Source organism: Sebastes fasciatus, chromosome 17, assembly GCF_043250625.1.
Source record: "Sebastes fasciatus isolate fSebFas1 chromosome 17, fSebFas1.pri, whole genome shotgun sequence".
Taxonomy (NCBI): domain Eukaryota; kingdom Metazoa; phylum Chordata; class Actinopteri; order Perciformes; family Sebastidae; genus Sebastes; species Sebastes fasciatus.
Genome location: NC_133811.1, coordinates 20,223,800 through 20,247,108, shown reverse-complemented (window position 1 = coordinate 20,247,108; position 23,309 = coordinate 20,223,800). Strand labels below are relative to the sequence as shown.

The 23,309-nt window shown below is 39.1% G+C and overlaps 1 protein-coding gene across 8 annotated transcripts in view; it reads left to right on the top strand.

Annotated features, from left to right (window-relative positions):
- csmd3b (CUB and Sushi multiple domains 3b) overlaps nucleotides 1–23,309 on the top strand; it is a 408,609-nt gene that overhangs the window by 85,789 nt on the left and 299,511 nt on the right. For all 8 annotated transcript variants that reach the window (XM_074614488.1, XM_074614493.1, XM_074614494.1 and 5 more), the window contains one exon: nucleotides 5,686–5,908. In XM_074614488.1, coding sequence (XP_074470589.1) covers nucleotides 5,686–5,908 — 223 coding nt within the window. The remainder of the gene's footprint in view (nucleotides 1–5,685; nucleotides 5,909–23,309) is intronic.

Below are 23,309 nucleotides of genomic sequence, written 5' to 3'. Positions count from 1 at the left end.
GTTTAAGGCACTTCAGCATTGGCTTTACTTTTCAGTTTCACTTTTGAACTATAATAACTATTGGAATATATACTTTATAAAAAGGCATACAGAATATACAAAATTATATGGTACTAATACAAGATCCAAACATATACATATTTGATTATTCCATGTCACAATAAGAAAACCATCCTATCAACCAGGTATCTGTGACTTAATGGCCTGACTCCACACATATGTGTCAAGGTTGAATACACTTCATGCAAACACATACTTTAGCCACTAGAGGGATCATTTTAAAATATATATATACCATGAAATACTTGGCCCACAAGGGACAACAGAACAGAAAGTAAAATATAGTTCCTAATTCAACATGTCCTGATCACTAGGAGCATATTCAAAAAATGTATTATTCCATTTTAAAGACTTATAAGGGAAATGTAGCAGTGACTAATATACAGAAAAGGAACATACTGTTACCTCAGGTATTTAATGACCTGTTTGTACAGATATCTTGTCACTCACCCTTCTCATAGCTTGACTGACTGTATATAACATTCACAGGGGGACTCAAGCCTGTAAATAACAGGAATTGTGTTGTTTTGTTGTTGAGAATGTTTTTAAAAAATTTTGGCACATAATATCACCCCTGAGTCGCCAAAGCCACATGTCCTGTTAAGTAACTCCTAACTAGTCTAATTGTAGGTGCATAACTAAATCTCACCCCTGGGAGCTCAGTAAACACTTCACTTAGAGCATCATCACTCGAAGTAAAGTCCCAATTGCACTTTATATTATGCTTAATTTACAGCCTTTCTAACTGTAATGTGTGATAAAAATAAGGCCTTTGTGTGAGTTCCCGTCATTTTTCCTGGCAGAACAATTCACTCGTCTCCAGTAATAAGGTTCTATTGTGCGCTTAATCCTGAATCTTGTCCTCATAACGCCTCTGCTCGGAGCGCTGCTGCGTGTCAACAGACTGGGTGACAAAATCTTGATTGCAGTCACATAAGCATCAGTCAATCTGTGGATTTGGCTGTAGGGGATATTGACAGCCATCGAGCAATATTCTGTTCCAATATATGTGTTTTAATATATGAAAGTAAAAAAAAAGAAGATTAAACCCCAGAAATGTATGATAGTGTGTGGTCATATTGCAAACTTAATTACAAAATTGTGTTAACCATATTCACATAGGTATAGAGAAATCCGATAGCTCATCTCCAGAACCAGAGAAGAATGAGATTGCCTTATCAATATACCATCTGAAACGAGGTGTTGGTGGTGGTAAAATAACATTAAAAAACAACCGTATAGTTAGATGCATCGACTCATAGCAGTGTGTTTTTCCCTCCTTGTAAAGTACACCTTTAAAAATGAAAACATTTTATTCAATTAGTTTGATAATTAAATCATTTAGACGTATCAAATTAACTAATTATCTCAAAACCTCTCTGCATTCATGGCGGACAATGTTTTATAAAGACTCCATATCAATAATAGCCATAATCCATGAAGCAATGTTTGAAATCAGTGTTTATCTTGGACATGCAGGGGTTGTTACATCACAGAGTTTAATTAAAAGAATCAAATACATTTGGATAGAGGCTCTGATACGTCTGCCGTTTCTTTGTGATTGTGGGTATTTGTTGTCCTCGGGTGAACCGCTGCTTCATGGAGCATAAATCCCACTTAACTTCGATCATAAAATGTAATTCGTGTTGGGAACCATGTGGATCTACCCTTTCTGAACAGGGCCTTTATGGCAGTTCAATAAGTTCTTTTCTTGCTGTGCTGTGCACAATCTTTTTTTCTGCAGCGTCTTGAAGAAGAAAGCAGACAAGGAGGTGGCATTTTCAGCCCTTTTGTTTTCTTTTGAAACAATCAAAAAGGGATATGGATGTATACGTTGTGAGCGTATATATGTTGATTTTAGTTATTCTGTAGGTCTGTGAATATATGTATGAGTGTGCTCTGCCTGTCCCTCCCGGTTCCTCAACATCTCCGCTGTGATTGGTTGTGAAGGGACAGAGATACCGACCCTTAATTGCAGCTCAGACTGCCATTGGTCATTATATCCGTGTGATGGTCCTGGAATTGTCTGGGTAAATGAGGGTTGGACAGACACACACAGGCACACCAGACACACACTGAGTTTTTTGGGTTGCGGTTCTGTCTGTGTCTGGATAATTGGTTGGAAAAGCATCCAGCGGGATCACCCTGCTGTCCCCGTGGCCCTGGCTGCCATGGTAAATAACGAGGTTCATAAACATGAAAGGCAGGGGGATGATCATCGTGATTTGAGCTTTGCACTCAGAGGAGATCAATTAAGGCATCGGAGTTCAAGGACTTTAAACAAACAGTAAGAGCAATTTTCAATTAAAGCTTCAGTAGGCAGAATGTTTTTGGCATCATTGGGCAAAAAATCCATAATAACCTTTCAGCATATTGTACTTCAAGTGCTTTGAGAGATAACTAGACGTCTGCAGCTCCTCATGGCTCTGTTTTAAGGCTTTAAAAAATCTATTCTGTGACGGGAGACTTTGGCCAATCACAGGTCATTGCAGAGAGAGCGTTCCTATTGAGCATTCCTATTGGCTGTGCTCCGGCTGGTGGGCGGTGCTTGGTATCTCCTCAATTGATCTCAACACAGCTGCCGGGTCACAAACGTTCTCATTTATCAGCCAAACAGTACACTACAAGATGTTTCTGAAAACATTTGAGGTGAGAAATAGGCATTACAGTAACAGAATATTGATTCATACTTGATCAGCGCTGCCTAGTTTGACCGTTTGATCAGAGTTGGCGAGTGATTGACAGCTGCTCAGAGACAGCAGGCTCCAGCTCGGCTCTGATTGGTTGTTTTTCCTCCGGTCTGTGAAAACTTGCAGATGCCATTAGGAGCACCGGAGGACACGGAGGCACATGATTTTTTTTCAGATTACCTGTCTCATGGACTACTGTCAGGATATAGTTACCGTTTTATAAAAATAACTTGTTTTAATCATATTTGTTCCATTTCTACCCACTGCAGCTTTAAACACTTTCATTTTAATTTGGAAAGGCATACTGCTGCAGCTATTGTAGAGCGTTTTTTTTTCATTCCTTCTTTCTCTCTATTACCAGTGATATAAAACTGAGGATGAATAGGTTTTTATCTTGGATGATTAAAAAGCAGACAAAAAGCACACGGTGACACTGGATAAGAGAATGTCAAATGCAACAAAAAAAGAAACAGGCACAGAGGTAGTGATTTGCAACACCATCTCCCAGCAAGAAGACGGAGGATCAAGCCCAATATAACAACAACATTCCTCTCTGCTGTAGTGTCCTTGAGCAGGATGAGGCTAAATCCCTACCAGCTCCAAGGGTTTCTGCTCTGTAAGCTGACTCTGCAGTCTGGCTCTCCTGTGGAGTGGAAGAAGTGAAGAGTTTCTCCATCGGGGATCGATAGAGCATCGCAAAAAAAAAAAAAAAAAAACACTCTGGACTGACTTCACTCCTGGACACTCCGAGGTTTTCATCTAACACCTGTGGTCTGTTTGATATAAAAGGATGATTAAGATCAAAGAGAGAAGATAATGATCCTGATGTGAACCGTAAAGTCCAACGAGATCAATTACATTTACATTTGACAATTTAGGCATTTAGCAGGTTCTGTAACCTGGAGAGGTTTAGAATGAGCACAGCAGCAGAATGTGCTTCACTTCTAATTCATCAGTACAAGCAGCTGGTTAAAGGAAGTGCAAAGGATAAAATCTAAATCTACACACTCCTCTTACTCCACATTAACAACCTTTTAATATGTTAATGTCAGGTTGTACCACAGCCACAGAGGATGCTGATCACTGTCTGTTAATATTGTATATTTGGACACTTAAAACATAGTTCCCATCAACAGTTTATAAACATAAACTGTATATAGGAAGTGGACATAGTCACTGTGACCTGTAGATGGCCGTCCCAATCTTGGGTTTTGGTCGTCACCACCTTTTTTTTTTGCAACCAGAAGTGACATGAGAAGGTAGAGCTAAGTACAACCGAATGCTGAATAAAACATTTTTAGGCGACCAAAGACGTTATAATTAACTTTGTGATTTAAAGTTATTATCACGATATCTATAGAAAATTTAAAAAAAAAAAACTGTTTAAATAAAATTATTTAAGAGGCACTGGATTACTTACTTAATATTATCATATTATCAATATGATATCATTATTTCATTTTTAACTAACACGGTTATTGTCAATACCTCTATATCGTGACACCCCTATATGGTATAAGTCTGATAATGCACTCTGAGGTGTTCTGGTATTGAAAATAATGTCATTAATTAGTGTCTGGATATCCAGCAATGTGACATGTCCTGTATGTTGGTCTGCTATCCTACAGTATGCAGAGAGAAACGTCAACATTATGCCAGTTGCAGTTGTTTGTTTGGCATCTCCTCCTCTCCCTCTCCTACTCTCTCGTGATGAAGAGGCTATAGTAGCTCATTAAGATCTAGTTGTATTTATTCTCTGTCACTCCCTAAAGAAACCATTAACTGCCTTTGATGCTGCATATAGTGTGTGCAGGAGTTTGCATTTGCGACATCTCTCTGTCGATTTTTCATCCGAATAGACAGTGAATGTAGATATATACTGTATATCTCTTAAAAATAGAAACAAATGCTTGCAATCCATGTTCATAAACATTGTCAAATCTGACTTACAGACCTATTGGTGTCACGCATTTCGACATGTCAGTAATTGATTGGCAAAAACAAAGAAGTAGCCAGCTTTTGATCTTTTAGCAGCACACAGGGTGAATCCATGAGAATGCTCTGGTCGCTTATTGATTTCGCCTGTTAAGTCAGGTGGAAAGAGGGGGGGGAGCTCAGTGGCAACTGAGTTTGGGTTCAAGCACCCCATGCTGAATGTGACTACCAGCCCCTGGGGTGCTGCTCTGAAACAGACCCTGCCCTGTGCCCTCGCTGTGGGGGAGGCCATTAAAGAGAATATGTTCCTAGCAGCACCACAAAACTACAGATCCATGGAGCTATAAGACTCTCTGACAAATACTTGGTGCTTGCTACAGTATATATTCCATTAATATGTAATCATACATCAGCATCAAAGAACCAAGATGAATCAGACCTAAGCTGACCTACTTAATATGCCGACTTATGCTTTTTCCTACATTGATGTGAACCATTCATTTGCTTCAAAAAGGCACCTTTTAGCGCTATTACCTGTAAAAAAAAGGCCAGTAGGTCAGCACTATTCAATCCATTTATTAAAAAAAGTTGTCAAAAAGAATGATACTTATAGCACCATGTAGTGCCGTTGGGTCCAGAGGGATACAGAGAAGTAGTGTGTGTGCATCTGTGTGATTTTGTGTAATAATAGTGTCCGAGTGTGAGCGTACCCTGCAGTTGTTACTCAGTGTCTGTCAAAACACAGCACACGCTGCCAGACACACACTGACGAATGCCAACTACATGCACAGAGAAACACACATGGATGCACAAAGACACACATACAATATTCCTTCATTGTCGGTGCTGTTGTTTGTTTTAAACTCTCTGCTTTGTCTCTTTATCCTCTTGTTTACAACACAGTAGCTGTTGTTTGCCATCATTTCATTTTCTCATTATTAGAGTAAATCAAACTTTGTTAAAATAAATGAAATGTTTCTCTCTTTTCTTTCTCCTTCAGGTTTCATCTACACATGTGGCGGCACACTGAAAGGCCGAAATGGCAGTATAGAATCGCCAGGCTTTCCCTATGGCTACCCCAACGGGGCGAACTGCACCTGGGTCATCGTCGGGGAGGAAGGAAGTAGAATCCAGCTCATGTTCTTGTCATTCGCCATAGAAGAAGAATATGACTTCCTGTCCTTGTATGATGGACACCCGCACCCTGCTAACTTCAGGACGAGGTAAGACTAGTTATTGTTTTAATGAGAGCTTGTTATGCCTCCCCGCCGGCGACAGCCATGCCCGGATGTTTTCGGGTTGTCCATCCGTCTTTACGTACGAACGTACATATGTCCGTCCGGTTCATGCTTGTTAACGTGATATCTCAGGAATGCCAGGAGGGAAATTCTTCAAATTTGGCACAGAAGTCCACTTGGACTCAAATATCAACTGATTATACAGTATTTTGGTGTTTAAGATAAGATAAGATAAGATAAGATAAGATAAGATAAGATAAGACAACGTTATTGTCTGTTACAGGTAACATAAATTTGTCTTTGACAGGCTCAACAATAAATAGATAAAACACATATAAGACATAGCCAAAACAGAGATACACACTTGCCCATTGGACACGATATACAGTACAATTATAACTACAATTACAATTATAACTTAAAGGTCAAAGTTCAAGGTCACTGTGACCTCATATCCGTCCATTCTCGTGATATCTCAGGAACAGCTTCAGTGAATTTCTTCTAATTTGGCACAAACGTCCGCTTGGATTCACGGATGACCTGGTTTGATTTTGGTGGTCAAAGGTCAAGGCCACGGTGACACAAATGTCTAAAAGATCATTTGATGAAGTGATGACATTTTGGACAGACATGGATGTAAACTGCAACTTGACTGGTTGACGGAGGCCTACAACTACGAGGCGGTAATTCTAATGTCTTGACTTGTGGTGGAGACAAGGTGGAAGTTTTGTGTTTTTTCACTAAGTCATAATGTAATGGCAGTGGGCTGTTAAGTAAGACAAATTATAATGATTTTACACATTTTATTTAGACTACTTTCACAGCAAACTATTTTACGTCTAATCTCCATTAAAAAGTAGCACGGCGAACACAACACAAACACCTGTTATGGCATCCAGCCCATTGTTTATTATTGGGTTACCAGTGATGTGCAGCCAGTTTTCTTTAAGCTGAAGCTATGAAAAGCTACTCCTTTGTGTTTCTGCCAATTAACGATGAGCTGCGATGAGCTAATGTGTTTACATGATCAAATATTAGGTATCATGAATTCAAAAGAAAACTGGAAACAAAAGGAACCAGACGGATGTACTGCTTCTAAAAGACGAGTGTAGAAATGAATGAATCTCATATTTTGAGTTTTGATATGAATGCGTTTTTTTGGAACGCACATACTGTTATAGAACGACACAAATACTGGTTGTTTCAACAATTGTAGAAGATGTTATCGTGCTGGGCTGGATTCTCTCGAGCAATACTATTGCAGCGGAACAAATGACCTTGTATAGCAACAGGATTCTGTCCTGCTGTAGTACACAAATTCCCCAGGCTCAATCAGTGACACTGCGGTTTCCCTTTAGTTATTGAACTATTCTATCGAGCTCCTCTTGCAAGAAACACAATACCCAGAAAGAAGCTCATTTCAGATAAGCTATTAAACTCTCCTTGCCTTATGATTCTATCAGGCAATCAATAGTGCCTAATAGCATCTGTCTGCGACTCTATCCACATTCGACATGTTCTTTTAACCCTGCAATTTAATTGTTATTAACTTATTCAATTACGTGAGAGTGCTGTCTATTGACATGTTTGATTTCCACATGGCTAAACACTGATGGAGGAAATACTTTCGTTTGTTTATTCACACAGGAGCAGCGCTTGCTTAGACTTTTAATTGTTGCATGAGGTATTCGATAACCTTTAAATTGTTTTTGACAATCAATAGAATAAACATTTACTGAAGAATGGTATGAATGAAAACTTAAAGTTCTACAGTAACACATTCATATGTGCAGCAATTCCTTCTCCTTCCCAATAGAAACCAAACATGACAACCAATATATTATACATGCTCGCTATGGGCTTCTCTGTCTTGCTCACGTGGAAGCAATAGAAATTAGAAACTTAACTGTGAATGAGCCTCGTCATTTCATTTTGGATGCCGCGGATGTGAACATCCACCTGGAACTAATTCTTGGAATCAAGAAATATCCAACCTGAAACTAAGGAAAGCTCTACACAAGAGGCTCTTCTGTTGGCTCCTCTTCTTCAAGGCAACAGCAGATTTAACACACCAGCCTTGGCCAGCCAGTTTGGTGAGGGACGCACGCACAAACCCACGGAGGAACAGATCTTCCAATCAAAAGAAAAGACAACTGAAAAAGATTCCAGATGTTAAGACCAGCATTGTTGGCCACAAACAAGTTCATTTGCAGGTCGCAAGCAATGCTAACACACAACTCAAGTGCAACCTTTGTTCTAATACTCTTAAGAGCCCCGAAAACCTTTTTTTTTTAATCAGTTAGCTTTGTTTATGTGATTGGATTCTACATGAATGCACTATTTCCTTCCACAGTTATTGGTTATTTCACATGAGAGATTTCTGTATTTGTCTTTTTGCTCACTAATTTGAATTGGACGGGGCTCGGTTTAAAAAAAAGGTGATGTAATCATACATTTCCATGCACCAATCAGAGTTTAGCAACATGTGAATCAAAATTTAATGACAGTTTTGGGATCTTTTTATGGCAATGCAGATAAGCTTAGATTTTGAGAAACCAGAGGATTTCTTTTTCAAACTTTAAATGGTTGCTTATTGAGTGACAAAGACATTTAGAAAAAAAGATAGAAAATGATATTATAACAAAGTTTTTAGGAGCTTTGAAATTAAATAAAATTGTAATGTCAGTGTTATTATGCCTTAAGGCCGTTATTTATTTATTTTTTTGTGTTTTTTTGTCATGAATACTTTGAAAAAGTTGTTGTTTTTTTCTGGAACAAGGCGGATTTTCGCACTGCAAATAAAGGCATCAACCAGTCACGTTGTGCGGTACCAGTTGAGTGGAGCCAATATTTATGAAACAACAACACACAGGCTCAATAGTCCGAATCAGGACGGCAAACTGTATTACTCCTCTCAACCTTAACATAAGGCAGCGCAGACAAGATTCATTCCTTCTGTATGTACTTTTCACAAGAAAAGCCTTAGACATATAATATTCGCAGGTGAGTATTTCACATTTTTGTGTTGTTTATTCGTCACGCCCGCGGTGTGTAAAGGCCTTTATTCAGCCCAGTCAGTTTCGTCCAGGAGCACAAAAACTGGAACAACTACCAAACACAACAGAAAGAGTGCATACAAATCTGTCACTGGCCAAATTACAGCCTCACTATTCACTGTCAACTCAGGAGATGTAATGCTGAATTGCATTGTCAACATTAGGCAGGGGCGTCCACTATCGATGAAGTCCTGGCTAAGGTCATGAGAAACAGATTTCTGTCATTACATCAGGCATGCGTGAGGAAACTATCACTGACGTAATGCTAAGCAAGAGAATCTGGTTTGGTTCAGTTGAGGGTAAAGGATGTGGGTCATGGAGAGATGAAATGAGTCCTCTTGATACTTGGTCATTTGCTGAAAAGCAATTCTTTCACCGTGGGGAATGAACCATGTTCATTTGGTTCAATGGGCATAATTTCTAATCAGCCAGTTGCAATAATAAACCTTTCTTGAACAATCCGGTGGCTTTTAGTGCTCAAATTGCTATACAGAGCTAATTAAACAAGGGAGCAAAACAGAATAGAATAGAGTAGACTAGATTAGGGTGACTGTGAGATTTTCCTGCTTTGTACAGTGTTTGATTCCCGATTCGGCGCCGAAAAAGAGAGAGAGAACAAACAGATAGGAGGAGAGAGAGAAAGTGAAAGATGCCCTCTATGCTTTTATTGGTTGATTAGGATTTCCTGCTTATCTGAGATAACAGGAAATTATGTGCTGCGCGAGTGTGTGCACGCACACGTTCACGTGCATAGGATGGGTGTGTGCACGTGTCTGTATGTGAGGAAGATTTATGGTCTGCATGGTTACAATCGCCCCGCTAGTTAAGCCAAATTACCTCTTCTGTCTCATTCTTTCTCTCATTCACACCCACACACACACACACACATACATGCACATACACACATATGCACTGGGACACACGTGCACTGGGACACAGGGCAAAATGGTGATTAAAAGGTTAGATCCATTAACAAGAAAATGGTAATTATGGGGAGAGTGATTAACATGGCTCACACACACAGAGAGACATGTTTGTGCATGCACACACACACACAATTGGCAGAGACACACACTAGTCTGATCTCCCTCTTTTGGTGTCATAAATGTTACTGAAGGTCTTGTGTTTTCTTCTTGAGATTGTTCAAATTAAAGCTTCTAATGTCACATGACTGACACTCACCTCGTCTCACTGGGACACACTGGGAACGTCAACAGCGCGTGGCGATTGCGGAACCTGTTGTTTTTTATTTCGGCGCCCATGTTAACAGGTTAGAGCAGCCCCACTGCCCGTGTGAGCAGCGCGGTTCAGCTGTGTGTCAGCTGCGTCTCTTCTGGAGATTTGAGGTCTCGCCTATTTTTACCACGAGCCGCGTGCGGTTCACAGTAGCAGTGAAAACGATCTATTGACACTATATTGACATCATAGCAGCAACATTACTACACTTTCAATGTTTGTATCTGTAGAATATGTCACAAAATGTCATGAAAAAAAGTAAAGATTTATGTTTAAATCAACACTTCCCGCTTCCATTTCAAAATAAAAGCCATCAAGCGGTTTCTTCTGTGGACAGAATCCTTTAATTTGTTAACACAAGACTTTTATTCTGAAATATTTGCAGGACAGTATTGTAGGAAATGCAGTGACTTGCACGTTTCTTAACCTTTTCTGTCTAAAATAAATATAAATTACATTTATAATGAAATGGCCATTATGAAAGGCAAACTATGTAGAAAGAAAGAGCTGGCATTAGCAGCACTGCAGCAGAAACGCTAATGGTGTGGACACAACACGCGTGAGACACACAGCAGTTCAGCGAGGCAGCCGTCACGCACTGCTCACGCACTCCGTCTGTCTTGGCCGTAAAGCATCACTTCCTCCATTTGAAACACACAAACACAACAGAAAATCAGAAAAAGGCATAATTTCTCAAAAGGTATGGAAATTTTACAGACAGTTTTTTTTCAAATGCTCGAGGTGATGTTGTGTGACCTCCAATCAGGGTGACGTCTGTTTATGAGTTTCACCACTTATACTTTAATCAAGATTTAAGTGATTTTCCAATGATAAGTTCTCATAAAGGGCACCCACCTCCCTTGATTGCCGCATTGCTGCTGGAGCCACATTCCAGCTCGGCCTGTTGACAGCACAGCAAGCAGACACTTGTGTTAAACGTTCGTCTGGCTGATGAATCATGTTATTAACTGACTTTCACGTTAAACACAGATTCAAGCACTGTGAAATAACAAATCCTCTCAGTCCCCTCACTGTTATTTATTGGAAGTTGGAATTATTGACTGTGACACACAGTGTCTTGAACTTTGGGTGTGTCTTGTCTCACCTGTCCACCCTCTTCATGATGCCAGTGCAACAAACAGATATGAAGAATGGGAGCTAGTTTTGCTTCTTCTGTTTGTGCCTGTAGAGTTTCTTTTTAAAGCCAGGATGCACATTAATATTACATATTACCTTATTCTCATTATAGTTTAGCTTTTTTGGTCAGTGATAGCTGCAGGTCAAAGCAGGTTTAATGGCATTTCTGTGTCCCCCAGAAGCTTTTGAAACATATTTTCTCTAAAGTTCTTCCACTAATGCTGTCTTTTAATTGCTAATACTGCATAAGTGAATTCATTCCAGAAACAAGGTACCCCATGTGGCATCTCAGCCGCAAAGTTGGGAATACCTGGAGGAAATATGAGCTAATAAATATGTAATTGTACGAACAATTTCCACTCTAGCTCTTCCAGGGAGGGTTTTCTTAATTAGATTGATAAAATGTTTTAATTAGGGGGATTAAAGTATTTAATGAAACATAGTTCCTCATTAAAATTACTTAAATTATAGAATTGATTGTCTTCTTCGTTAATCTCGTAATCACTATTGTAGTAAATGGCCGGTACAACTTGACTTCATTAGGAAATATTAACAAAGGAACAACAAAGCAAGAGCCAGAGGAAAAAGTGTGAGTACCAATCTATTTGAATTTTTTGTATGGTACTGTACAGTACCTTTTTTCCCTGATGAAGATCCAAGCAGGATCGAAATGTAGTCAATAAAAATATTGTGGCAAGGAACAGTGTGCAGGCGTTACATTTTTCTTTACTGACGCTGTTTTGATGGCCTCTCACCTACGTGATGTGCATCTAATTAATCTTCTTCAACTGTACCATACCTAAGAACTATTAACCTTATTTTAACACAAACTAATGGTCTGTGTTATGTCCATAATGGATGATTTTGCGAGACAAGATATATGTCCATTGTCAAAAATCTGTGTAGATGCTAATCCCAACCCTCACGACTGGAGACTGTACTTTTCCTCTGAGCTTTTTAACCTTGACGGTGATCTTTCCCTAACCTTAACAAAGTAGTTTAAAGGAACAGTGTGTAACATTTCGGGGGATCTTTAAGCAGAAATGGAATATAATATTCATAACTATGTTTTCATTAGTGTATAATCACCTAAAACTAAGAATCGTTGTGTTTTTTTTTAGCTTAGAATGAGCCCTTCACATCTACATAGGGAGCGGGTTCTCTTTACGGAGTCCGCCATGTTGCTCCACCATATTTCTACAGTAGCCCAGAACGGAAAAACCAAACACTGGATTTAGAGAGAGCCTTTGATGTTTTTACGTCACCTGAAGGTCACCGTAGTTCTCTGACACGCTTCTGAAACTGTGGTAACGTGAGCCACTGAGTGCAAAACCGTGGTACCACCAGCCGTCGTCTGACTTCCATTGCACCTAAAGTAGTGTTGTTATGGTAAGGATGGCCTCTCAGTGAGGCGAACGGCGTTGCCACGGTTTTGCACTTGGCAGCTCACATTACCGCAGTCTCGGAAAGGAAGGACTGAGCCGTCCCAATCTGCAACCACACCACTAGATGCTGTCAAATCCTAAACACTGTATCTTTAAACTTTAACCATATTACACTTTCTATGCACAGATAATATATGACTAATTGATCGTCATTGCAGATAATCCAGGGTTTTGCAGATCATGTCTCTTATCATTATTCTGTTTTGTGGGTAGTTTGGTTAGCAGGTACTTAAAATACAATAGTGCTATTTGGATTTTGATTGTGCCTCCTGGCATTTGTGACCTTATTAACTGTAACTTCCTCTTCATTTACTTTGAGATTTTGGATTGAGATATTTTCCCACATTAAATAATTAAAATAACTGCATGCATTTGTAAACAAACATTTGTTATGAATCACATTTTGGTTTATGATCACCGTCTGTTGTCAGAGCAAATGTATTTTCAACTCATTGACATCCCTGCCAGTTTGTGCCAGTTTGAGGATGGACCCTCTTTGCTTTTATGGCTGCCTGGGCACCGGGATAATCCAATCAACCATCCATAACTGTGGTACTAGTGTGCATGTTAACATACTCATTAACAGTGAAGACAGAGTTACAAAGAGAGATGAGGAAGAAAACAGGAAAATGGGTGACAGAGAGGCCGAGTTAAGAGGCAAAGACAGAGTGTGTTTGTATGTAATCATTTTTGAATTGTATTGGAGCCTCCTGAGGTGTGCCTGATTTATCCTAAGAGGCCCTTAAACAGACAGTGTGACATTTCAAAATTAAATCTGTTAATTGTCTTCATTGGTCATTTGTCAAATTATGTTGTTGGCTCATCAGCTTGTTGGTTATCCTTTGCTTTGAACGTCTCTTCATTTTTCATTTAATAGAAATGTCAGAAATGTTTTTTAATTTATTTCTGATAAAATGGCAAGTGCTTAACACAGCTCCACTGAAGAATGTCAAAGTAATTTATGTCAACAGCTTTAATGAATAACCTTAAGTAAGTACGGCACAGATAAGTGGTGGTTCTTTTTATGGCTCTCGGTGTGTTTGTTAATAAAACTGCTTAATGTGTTCATGTATTTATTTTCTAAGACCAAAAGTTGAAGCTGTTTATTTCTGGTGAGGTTGACGGACGAGCACTGTTTCCTGGTTTGGTGAAAATTAGCATAAAGTCCAACAGTACATAGCTTTCCATTGTTGCCTCAGTTGCTTCCATCCCGTCACCATGCGTAGCAGCTGATGTCTTCTTATTGTCACAAGCTGCCATTTGAAACGACTGGCTTCCTGTCACTCACTGATGTTTTGTCATAGTGAATGTGAACGCCTGGTAAGGTCGCGGCACATAAATTGTTGGAGTAGAAGACGTGAGTGGGACAACAAGTAGACCTCAGAGAATTGAACAGCTGTCTGAGAATTAATAATGTGTGAGCGCCAAGGGAGCGTCTGAACGTTTTTGGGCATGGATGGGTAGATGGATGAAACGCAAGTACTAAATGATGGCAGAAGCAGAGCATGTCTTTCTTCGCCAGACTTTCAGGATTAAAATAGGAAATTACCAGATGGAGGATTTGATCCCGATGGCGTGTGGGACTGACTACATGTTGCTTACAGTCAAAAGCTTTGACAAAAGCTCAAATGCTAACTTGTCATTGCTGTCAACAGGGAAAATAAAGTCAAAAGGCAATCACTTTTGGTAATTGCAACAGAAAGTGGGGCACAAAATTCTGAAATAAAGTCATTATAAGAGTTTTGGAGAACGATAAAGTGTTTCAGATGAATAATTGAGAGCAATTCAAAGACTTTGAATACACCACTTACTGAAAGCCTACATTTAGACGACTCTTTTGTGAAAAACACCAACCTTCCCACCCAGACCTGAATATCTGGACGTATTTAAAGATGTATAACCAGAGGGACCTGCTTTGATGAGGAGGTATCTGCAGCCCACATTTCTGCTAAAAACAAAATCAAAACAGCATGAGGAAATAAAATCATTTCACACATTTAGGGCACAAGGAGGATTAAGGTTTAGTAAAGTGAGAGGCTCAAGGATTGTTATGAAACTAATGGTAAAAAGAGCTATGGATATTGTGGTGGTTACCATATTGTTATATGGAGATATACAGGCCCTAATAATTGTCAAGATTTCCTTCGTCATCATTATACAGTATGTCTCTAGTCTCTTTTGCGATATGGATATTATTAATCCTATTAGTGTTTCATTTTTTCAGCACCTATCTTTCATCCTTTCTTGAGCCCTTCTTATGTCATTAATGTTGTGTTTATGTGAAGTGGGAATATCCATCATAGCATCCTAACAGATGACTTTCTGGTGTCCATGCATTCAAATTGAAAGATTTGTGTAGACTTCAGGTTCCGTTATAACTATTGTCTTTACCTGTGCACACTTGAGATGTAAGTTTATGTTTTACAGCAAGAAACTGCAAAGTCCGGCTCTCAAAACCAGCTACTGAAGTTGTATCCGATCACTGTATGAATATTTGATCAATGCAATTTGTCAATCTGTCCATTCTATCTAGTGGCTATATTTGTTTTGTGCAAGCAAACCTGTTCTTAAACCGTTTACTAAAATAAAACTAGGTTTGAACAGTCTGACTGGGTTCGATCTGGATAATCTCAGACTCTAATCATTAGAAATGTGGTTAGGATGTCTGGATTATATTTATACAGAGGTCAAAAACACTGGAGGTTTTGAATGTAGTGGTGCGTACTGGTTTATTTGTGGTTTCAGAGAGATTCAGAGCAGACTTTCATGGTCATGTGAGCAATTTATATTGAACAAAACCTCAAAGTAAAAGTTTACCATTTCATATTACAATCTTTATATGACATTAATCTCTAAAGTTGTGATGTGAGTCATGGACCGCATTGTTGTTTGCACTTTCCTCCAACGATTATATGTCTTGGTGAATAACATCTAACAGCCCAAGGAAGTTGTTACATATTATTTATAGTGTGTAGCTGTAAAAAACAAGAGTTTTCTGGTCTAAAAAAAACAAAAAGAACATCTAAATGCAAAGAATGAAGGAGGAAATGCCAGTTTTTGTTGAGTAAAGTCATTATTTACATATTGTAGAGTTTTCTAGAAATACGCCCTTTTTTCCGATTTCCCCTGAATGCAGCATACAACCTACTAACAATGATGCTTAATTAATCAGGCAAATTGTATTTGATTCTGAAAGCACAATTGCTGGATTAATATTGACCAGAGAGTTTTAAACCACATATAGCATAATAGGTTTACCGCTTAGTTTCCCTTTTTGTTTCTTGCTTGTGGATTAGAATGGAAGATGTGATATTTTTAAAGGGACTGTTTGTAACTTTCAGAAATGTCTTGTTAACAGCGACACCTGTGGCCGTTAAGTCAATGAAAGTCAGCATCGGGTTGGAGTCTGAGTCTGAACAGCGTAGCCACACGCGAGCGTGCATGGGACACCGACCCGAATTGATTTATACCTGTAAGAAGTTACAAGTAGTCCCTTTTAATAATTTGGTTGTTGCTTGTATAATGTGACTTATTGATGAATTATTTTATGTTGATACGTTCAAGACAAGAACATCAAAAGATGAATTCAGTGTCACAGCTGTGGAAGGAGAAGAATAGGTGAGGTTTGGTTAGAACAGCGGGCCTGAAGGCTTATTTTGTCAGATGTCATCGGAGCAGCTCTGTGATGTGAGAGTAAGCTGGGAGTCCTGGGGGGTGCTGGTGAAGGAACTGAAACATGGGCATCCGACCGTCTGTAGGCAGGTCAGAGAGTGAGTGACTGAGGTTACAGAGGAGGGAAGCAGGACTGTGGGAGAGGTGAGAGGCCAAAGGGACTGGTCAGGGCCCTGGCAGCCTGTTGTTTTACTCTGGGAAAGGAAGCATAGTGCAGTGTGACAGTTATACTGTAGTGAAATGCTTCTCTTACCCCACCATCAGACTGCCCGAATTTCTTATTTCATGGTAGTGGTCCATTTTATGCTCTATGTCACGCTGTCAAGCTCCCTAAATAAATCCGACAACATAACGTATATGGCCACTGAAGGGGCAGTCAGAGCATACTACCTGATATCCCATCTATCCCAGCCAGCTACAGCTTAGAAACTAAATATCAAGCATCATATTCTGATTTTTGGAACCATAACTTATAATAATGATGATAATAAGTATTGTGCTTTTAACCACAACCTCTGTGACTATGACTCCAGATGATTTTGCTGAAGCACTTAAAGAGGAGAGAGAAAAGGGGAGACTGGAGAGTAGCAGATGAGAAATAGAGGATGGGAGTCCTAATGTGGAGAGGTGTCCAGAAGAAAAGGAAGACGAAGAGGAAAATGGATGAGCAAACAGAGGAAGCCCCAGGGGAAAGAAAAGATGCTCAGGTAACCAATATAGCAACAGCAGAGTAGCTTTCTTGGCAAACCCATAAATCGTACTGATGTATAAAATGTGACAAGACAATATATGCATAATGCAAATTATTCATAAAGTTTAAATATTTAATTATGGCTGCCTCCTCTTAGTTGATTAGTTGATAAATCTGTTGTTTTGGTCTTATAGTCAACTAAGATTTCTTTAGTGATATATATCAAAAAAACTTATGAGCACTCTGCTAAACACAAGATTAAAAGTGGTGCTTTTTACTGATTCTTAGCAAAGAAACTCAGTTTTACCAATCTGTCCATTAAATCAACTAATCGTTTAGTCAACAAAATCGTCGACTAAGAATTTTTTTGGTGGAGGACAGTCCTAATCGTAATGCCCAGCAGCTCGGTCACAATATTTATATTATATTCCATTAAAGGTATGCCACAGAAAAGAAGGGGAAGGAGCTTTTAATCAGATGTTTGTGGATATTTTTTTTAGGTTAAAAAGTCTGTAAATGTGTGTAGACAAGCATGCGAACAGCATTTGCAGCCTATAATTTGCAAATCCTGCCACTTTAGATGATGATCCATTCTCGACATAGGTGCCGTAGGGTCACATTTATATTAGATGTCAGTGATGTGTGGGCCTAAACATGGCCACAAACCTTTATGTTTTTCATTTATCATACAGTTTTTAAATCTATGAGAAAATGACCCTACTTCTCACTTGATTTATTACCTCAGTAAACATTGTAAACATGAGTTTATGGTCTCAATCGCTAGTTTCAAGTCTTCTTCAATACAGCATGATGTTCATTTAGTGAATTATGGTCCCACTGTGAGTCAAATAGGCAATACAGCATACTGTTAATCGTAACATTTTGTTCGCCTGAAAATGTCTTATTCAGCTCTTGGTTGTACTTAGCGTCACCCTCTCGCACTTCTGATTGCATAAAGCCAAAATGCCGAACTTGAGGTTATAAAAACGGCAATCCACACCCAAATGGGTGACGTCACTGTGACTACGTCCACTTCTGATATACAGTCTATGGCTTTGATACATGGTATGCTATGTGTAAACTGAATAAGTTGAATAGGGCTCGTTTTGGGAGATACCGTACATTTTGGATGCATAAAACATACAGTATCTACTTTACATATTTGTGTACTGCTTTGGCTAGTCACTTATGTTCAATGAAAACCAGTCATTATGTGCTTGATTTCTGTATGACAGAGCCAAAGCTACAGTATACCAAAAGAAATCCATTATTGTATGTCACAAAAGGCAGGATCTGTTAAATCTATTGTACTTGTTTTTGGTTGCCATGTACTGGCTAGTTTATTCCCTCTTTCCTGTTTCTGCCCTGACACAGTTTGTATCCGCAATCCTCTACAGCACCAAGTTTACACCTGGCTAAGTCACACCTACACCCTCCTACATGCACAGAAACAGAAACAGACACACACGCACAGTCACAAAACTAAACTTACACAGAACATCATGAATAAACACACACACACACACACACACACACACGCATACAGATAGACATGCACCTGCTACACACTGGCCCAGAAAGAAAAACGCGCACCAACACAAAGGCCGTGGGAAACGGCAGTGTGTGATTGGTGTGAAAATAAGCAAATATGGTCTTTGATGTTAGGACAATATTCCTGAGCGGAATTGAGTACACTTTTTGGGAAGGAAAATCAAGAGGTGTATATGTAGATGTATATGTATGTGTGTGTGTGTGTGAGAGAGAGTGAGTGAGCGGTTTGTGTGAGTGTGAACCGAGGTGTGTTTACCCCTGAGGTAGTGGTATTTCATCTCTTCCTGCATCAGTTCTGCCCTGTAGGGGGTAAGAGGTGTGTGTATGTGTGTGTGTGTGTACGTTAGAAGATCCAAATAGCTTTGCTTAGGTTAAAAAGAGAGGAAGGAAGAGAAAAAGAACATGTTTTTTTTTCTTTTTGTGGCTTTTTTCTCCCTTCATGCTCCTGTGAATGAGGCTCAGACCAATGTTTTCCTGCTCCAAAATCTGAATTACTTTACATTTGCCTGTGCATGGCATCTTTCTTAGTGACTTTGTTGAAAAATTAAACATGCAGTGGCTCAAACATACTTAACTGACTGCTTGTATGAACACAGCTTCCCATCTAGTACCAAGGGAATTGCACAGGAAGGCAATGAGCCTCTTGCAAGAACATTTTCGTATTTGTATTTGTATTGTTAATGCTACTCCTCAATATGTTTTGTTACCTGTCCGTAAATGAGAATAGAGAATTGTAAGTGAGCATACCGTATGAAATATACCATATAACAACAGTACAGTTGTGCTGGTCTCAAATTAACTTGCAAAAACCAAATAAGCCTCGTCTGGACAACTGCCTTGCTGCACCAGCTTTTATTGCAGTAAACAACATTTTTGGCACAGTGGGTGTCCATCAGGTGTCCAATTTGGTGTAATGTTCTCTGCAAGAAAACTTCGAGCAGCGAATATGTTGTGTGGACTTGCTTTGATTTGTGCATAATTGCAAAGTCTTGCACAGTGCACTGTGCGGGGTAATGCTGTGGATTTTTGTATTTGTGCTTCGTTAGAGGGATGCTTTCATTGGAAGTTGCAAAGATATTTTCAGCCATTTAAGAAACCAGTAATATTCTTATTTAATGTGAATGCAGTGCTGTGAAAAGGGCACATTGCAATAGATGTGTGCCTCTGCAAGGAGGGTATTCAAGTATCTGAGACTACAAACACACTTTTTGTTGTACCTTTTTTTCCTTTTTGATACTTTGCTAAATACAGTTTATTTTTGCAGCTTTGTGTCGGCTTTTTTATGTCAAATTACAAAGACACAAAGGAGGGAAGACAGAGAGAGAAAAAAGTTTTATGTGTTTGTTGAAATATAATTTCCTGATGGATTTAGCTCATCCATCATAACTCCTTTTTTCTTCGAGTTACATCATTTCTCTGTTTCTCATTTTTACTTTCTCTAAATCACTGTCTGTATCTCTGAACTTAAGCTTTCAGTTCATCATCATTCCTGTCTTGATATACAGTCACTTGTATCATCTCTCTTTCTCATAATCTGTCTCAGTCTTTCTGTCAATGTCTGCCTTTCTCTGAATGATTGTAATTCACTCTTTCATCTTTCTGTTTCTTAATTGCCATCTCTCAACCTCTCTCTGTGTCTCTCTTTTCACAATATTAATTCAACCCCCCTCTCCCCACCCCATCTGTTTCTCTCTCAATTCTTCCTATAAATGTCATTAATTCAGTACTGATAACCAGCTCTGTTCTTTTCAGCTCAGCCTGGCACAGATTATAATTATAATCATTACAATAACTTCAACAGTGCAGTACAATATTCAGGAGTCAAATCCCCTGGTGAAATATCTCTCTTGAGTCTTTGGAGCTCCTGTTCTTTGTGTCATATTGTGGCCACTGTAGCCTGGAGAGATTATTTCTGCAAATATTTAATACACCTGAGACTGGTGTTAATTGATTTTTTTCCCCTCATTTTCTATGAGTGGTGTGTTTAGGCTAATGAGAGAAAAGGTGCGCCACTTCACATCATATGCAATAACCTATGCATTACACTGAATTGATTTAAATACCAACTACCTAACACTGCTTGATGAAGGCAAAACTTCTACTTCAGAATCTGCCTTGTGTTTGTTCACATCTAGTTATTTCACTCAACCTTAAAGTTCATGTCTCATCCACATGTAAGAAAACACCTAACATATCATAATGAAGGTAAACAACGAACATGGCTATTGTTAATACTCACAGCTATCAAGCTTGCATGTTAGTATTGGGAACTTTAGTCTGTCTAGCCTTATTGAGGACTCCAGTCACGTGCAATGAGTACACTAATGAGCGTGCGCAGGTACTGTATTGGCAGATAAGCCGGTATCTGCGCGCACTCAGTGCATTTAATGCGGGCCGATAAAAATTGGACAGGCTTTTTACAGGCCTGCGACAGCTACAGATGCCAGATTTTTTTTTTTTTTGTCTGAACATTTGATTTATTGATTGCTGTCGAGAGAGAATTTCTACAAATATAACAAAAAAATGCTTATAAAATGAATTGCCTACCTTAGCATTAAGTCATAATCAATGTAAAACATAACTGGGTGAATCAGCCAAGAAAACTCTATACCCAAGAATGAACTTTTATTCATTATGAAATGATGCTACTTGGAAACATAGATGTTACAGTTGACAGGTTGACATAATCTCTGTGGCAGTGTAAACAGTGAGTATATACTGTATACTGTACTAGGGATGGACTGATGTGTTTTTTTTAGGGCCGATTCTGATACCGATTATTAGTAATCAAGGAGACCAATAACAGATATATGGAACCGACATACATTTGCAGTAAAAATTGAAATCTCAGTGTCAACATTTAGAATAGGCCTAACACAAATTCCAAAAAAAATTTTTTTTTAAATGCCTTTAAGCATATGTTTGCCATTGCTCTTCTCATGCTGACATCATCTTTGCTAACAGTGACAAACAAGAGTGACGGCTGGTTCCATCGCAGGTTGAATGCGCATCGGCAGGTCTGCGTTTTATAGCCCACGTCTGGTGTATGAAATGTTTGCATCATCACTGCACTACGTTTTTTGTAAAATATGATAATCTGGTCTCGTGTCACATCTCTCGCCCGCGTCCAGGCGGTTGTTACTAACGGCAGACTGTAGCAGAAACTGTGGGTGTTTTTTGCAACTTGCCTTACGTTCAACACACACCTCAGCTTCCTCACCGGAGCAGCTCCAGTCTGTGTTTGTCTTTGCCTGTCTGTAGTAGTATCCTTCAGAGTTGATTGGCTATTACATGTGACGTGTCACCAATCAGATAGTGCCGCGGGGCGGGACAGTGAGTGAGACTACAGAAGGTTGACATATGACGTGTTTGTATTGTTCTTTCGCTAATATTGAGGGTACATAATGTTCCTTTTAATAAGTCATAACTGAGAGAAGTGTTCTTCTTCGAACACTTTTTACAAATATTTTGCGATACTGCTAACTCCATTTTTTCCTATAGTCTGATGCCAAATTGCTATTTGTTGGCAATATAACCACTCACTACCATTCTCATAAATATTCATAAGTGGCTTTACATATTACGAGCAAGGCACGCACAAACACTTATCGAAGTTGGCACGAGTCTTGAAACCTTTAGCTTGTCATTGCAAATCTCAATGTGGCAATAAACAAGGCAATCGTGTATGTGTGTGTGTGTGTGTCTGTGTGTGTGTGTGTGTGTGTGTGTGTGTGTGTGTGTGTGTGCGTGTGTTGTAAAAAGTAATGCTTTCCAAATAAGAAAAAGTGAAGCTTGTGAGTTTTCTTGGCAACAGCAAGATGTGCCTTCATGATTAAAGCATTAACACTTTGGCAGTTCTTCGGGCACTGTTCCAGCATCAGAGGTTAACAAACTTTTTTTTTTGCAGTACAAATTCAATGTATGTCTAAGTTATACCGACTGTGGAGTCATTACTCTATGAGTTTGTAAATATATTCGTGACATTAGATTGTTGCCTTTTGTGTGGCCTTTTGCTCTTGTCAATTTCAAATTGTACTTTTGAAATAGATAATAGATAATAAACTGTGTTTATTTTTTAGGATTATAATATCACTGCCCCATTTAGGCAGATTTGACTATAATTACATATGTGTATTCCGTTAAATTAATGTGTTGCTTAGATGTATTTGTATGGTGTGTAAGTCCGTCTCACACTGCCGGGGTTGCAGATGAAAGAATAAGGCTACAATGGTCATACACTCCACAATTTCCCCAAGGGGATGAATAAAGTATCTTTTATTATATTCTTTAAGAATACATCTAAGCGACACAGAATAACACGGATGTAATTATAGTCAGATCTAGTCCTGCTCTAGATGGGGCAGTGATATTATAAGTCTGTTGATTTACACATTCACACGTCTGCGACTGTGCCAGCTGTCCTTCCTGCATTTGGCAGCTGCAACCATGTTGCTTTTAGCCTGGATTATGTGTATACGTTTTTCACATTTTTCTAATATTATAGTTTGTTCTTCGTCTGCCAACCGTTCATATGCTGCTTGATGTGAACGCGCTCATAGCCAGATTGAGAAACCCTGGGTTGACTTACTGAGTTGAAG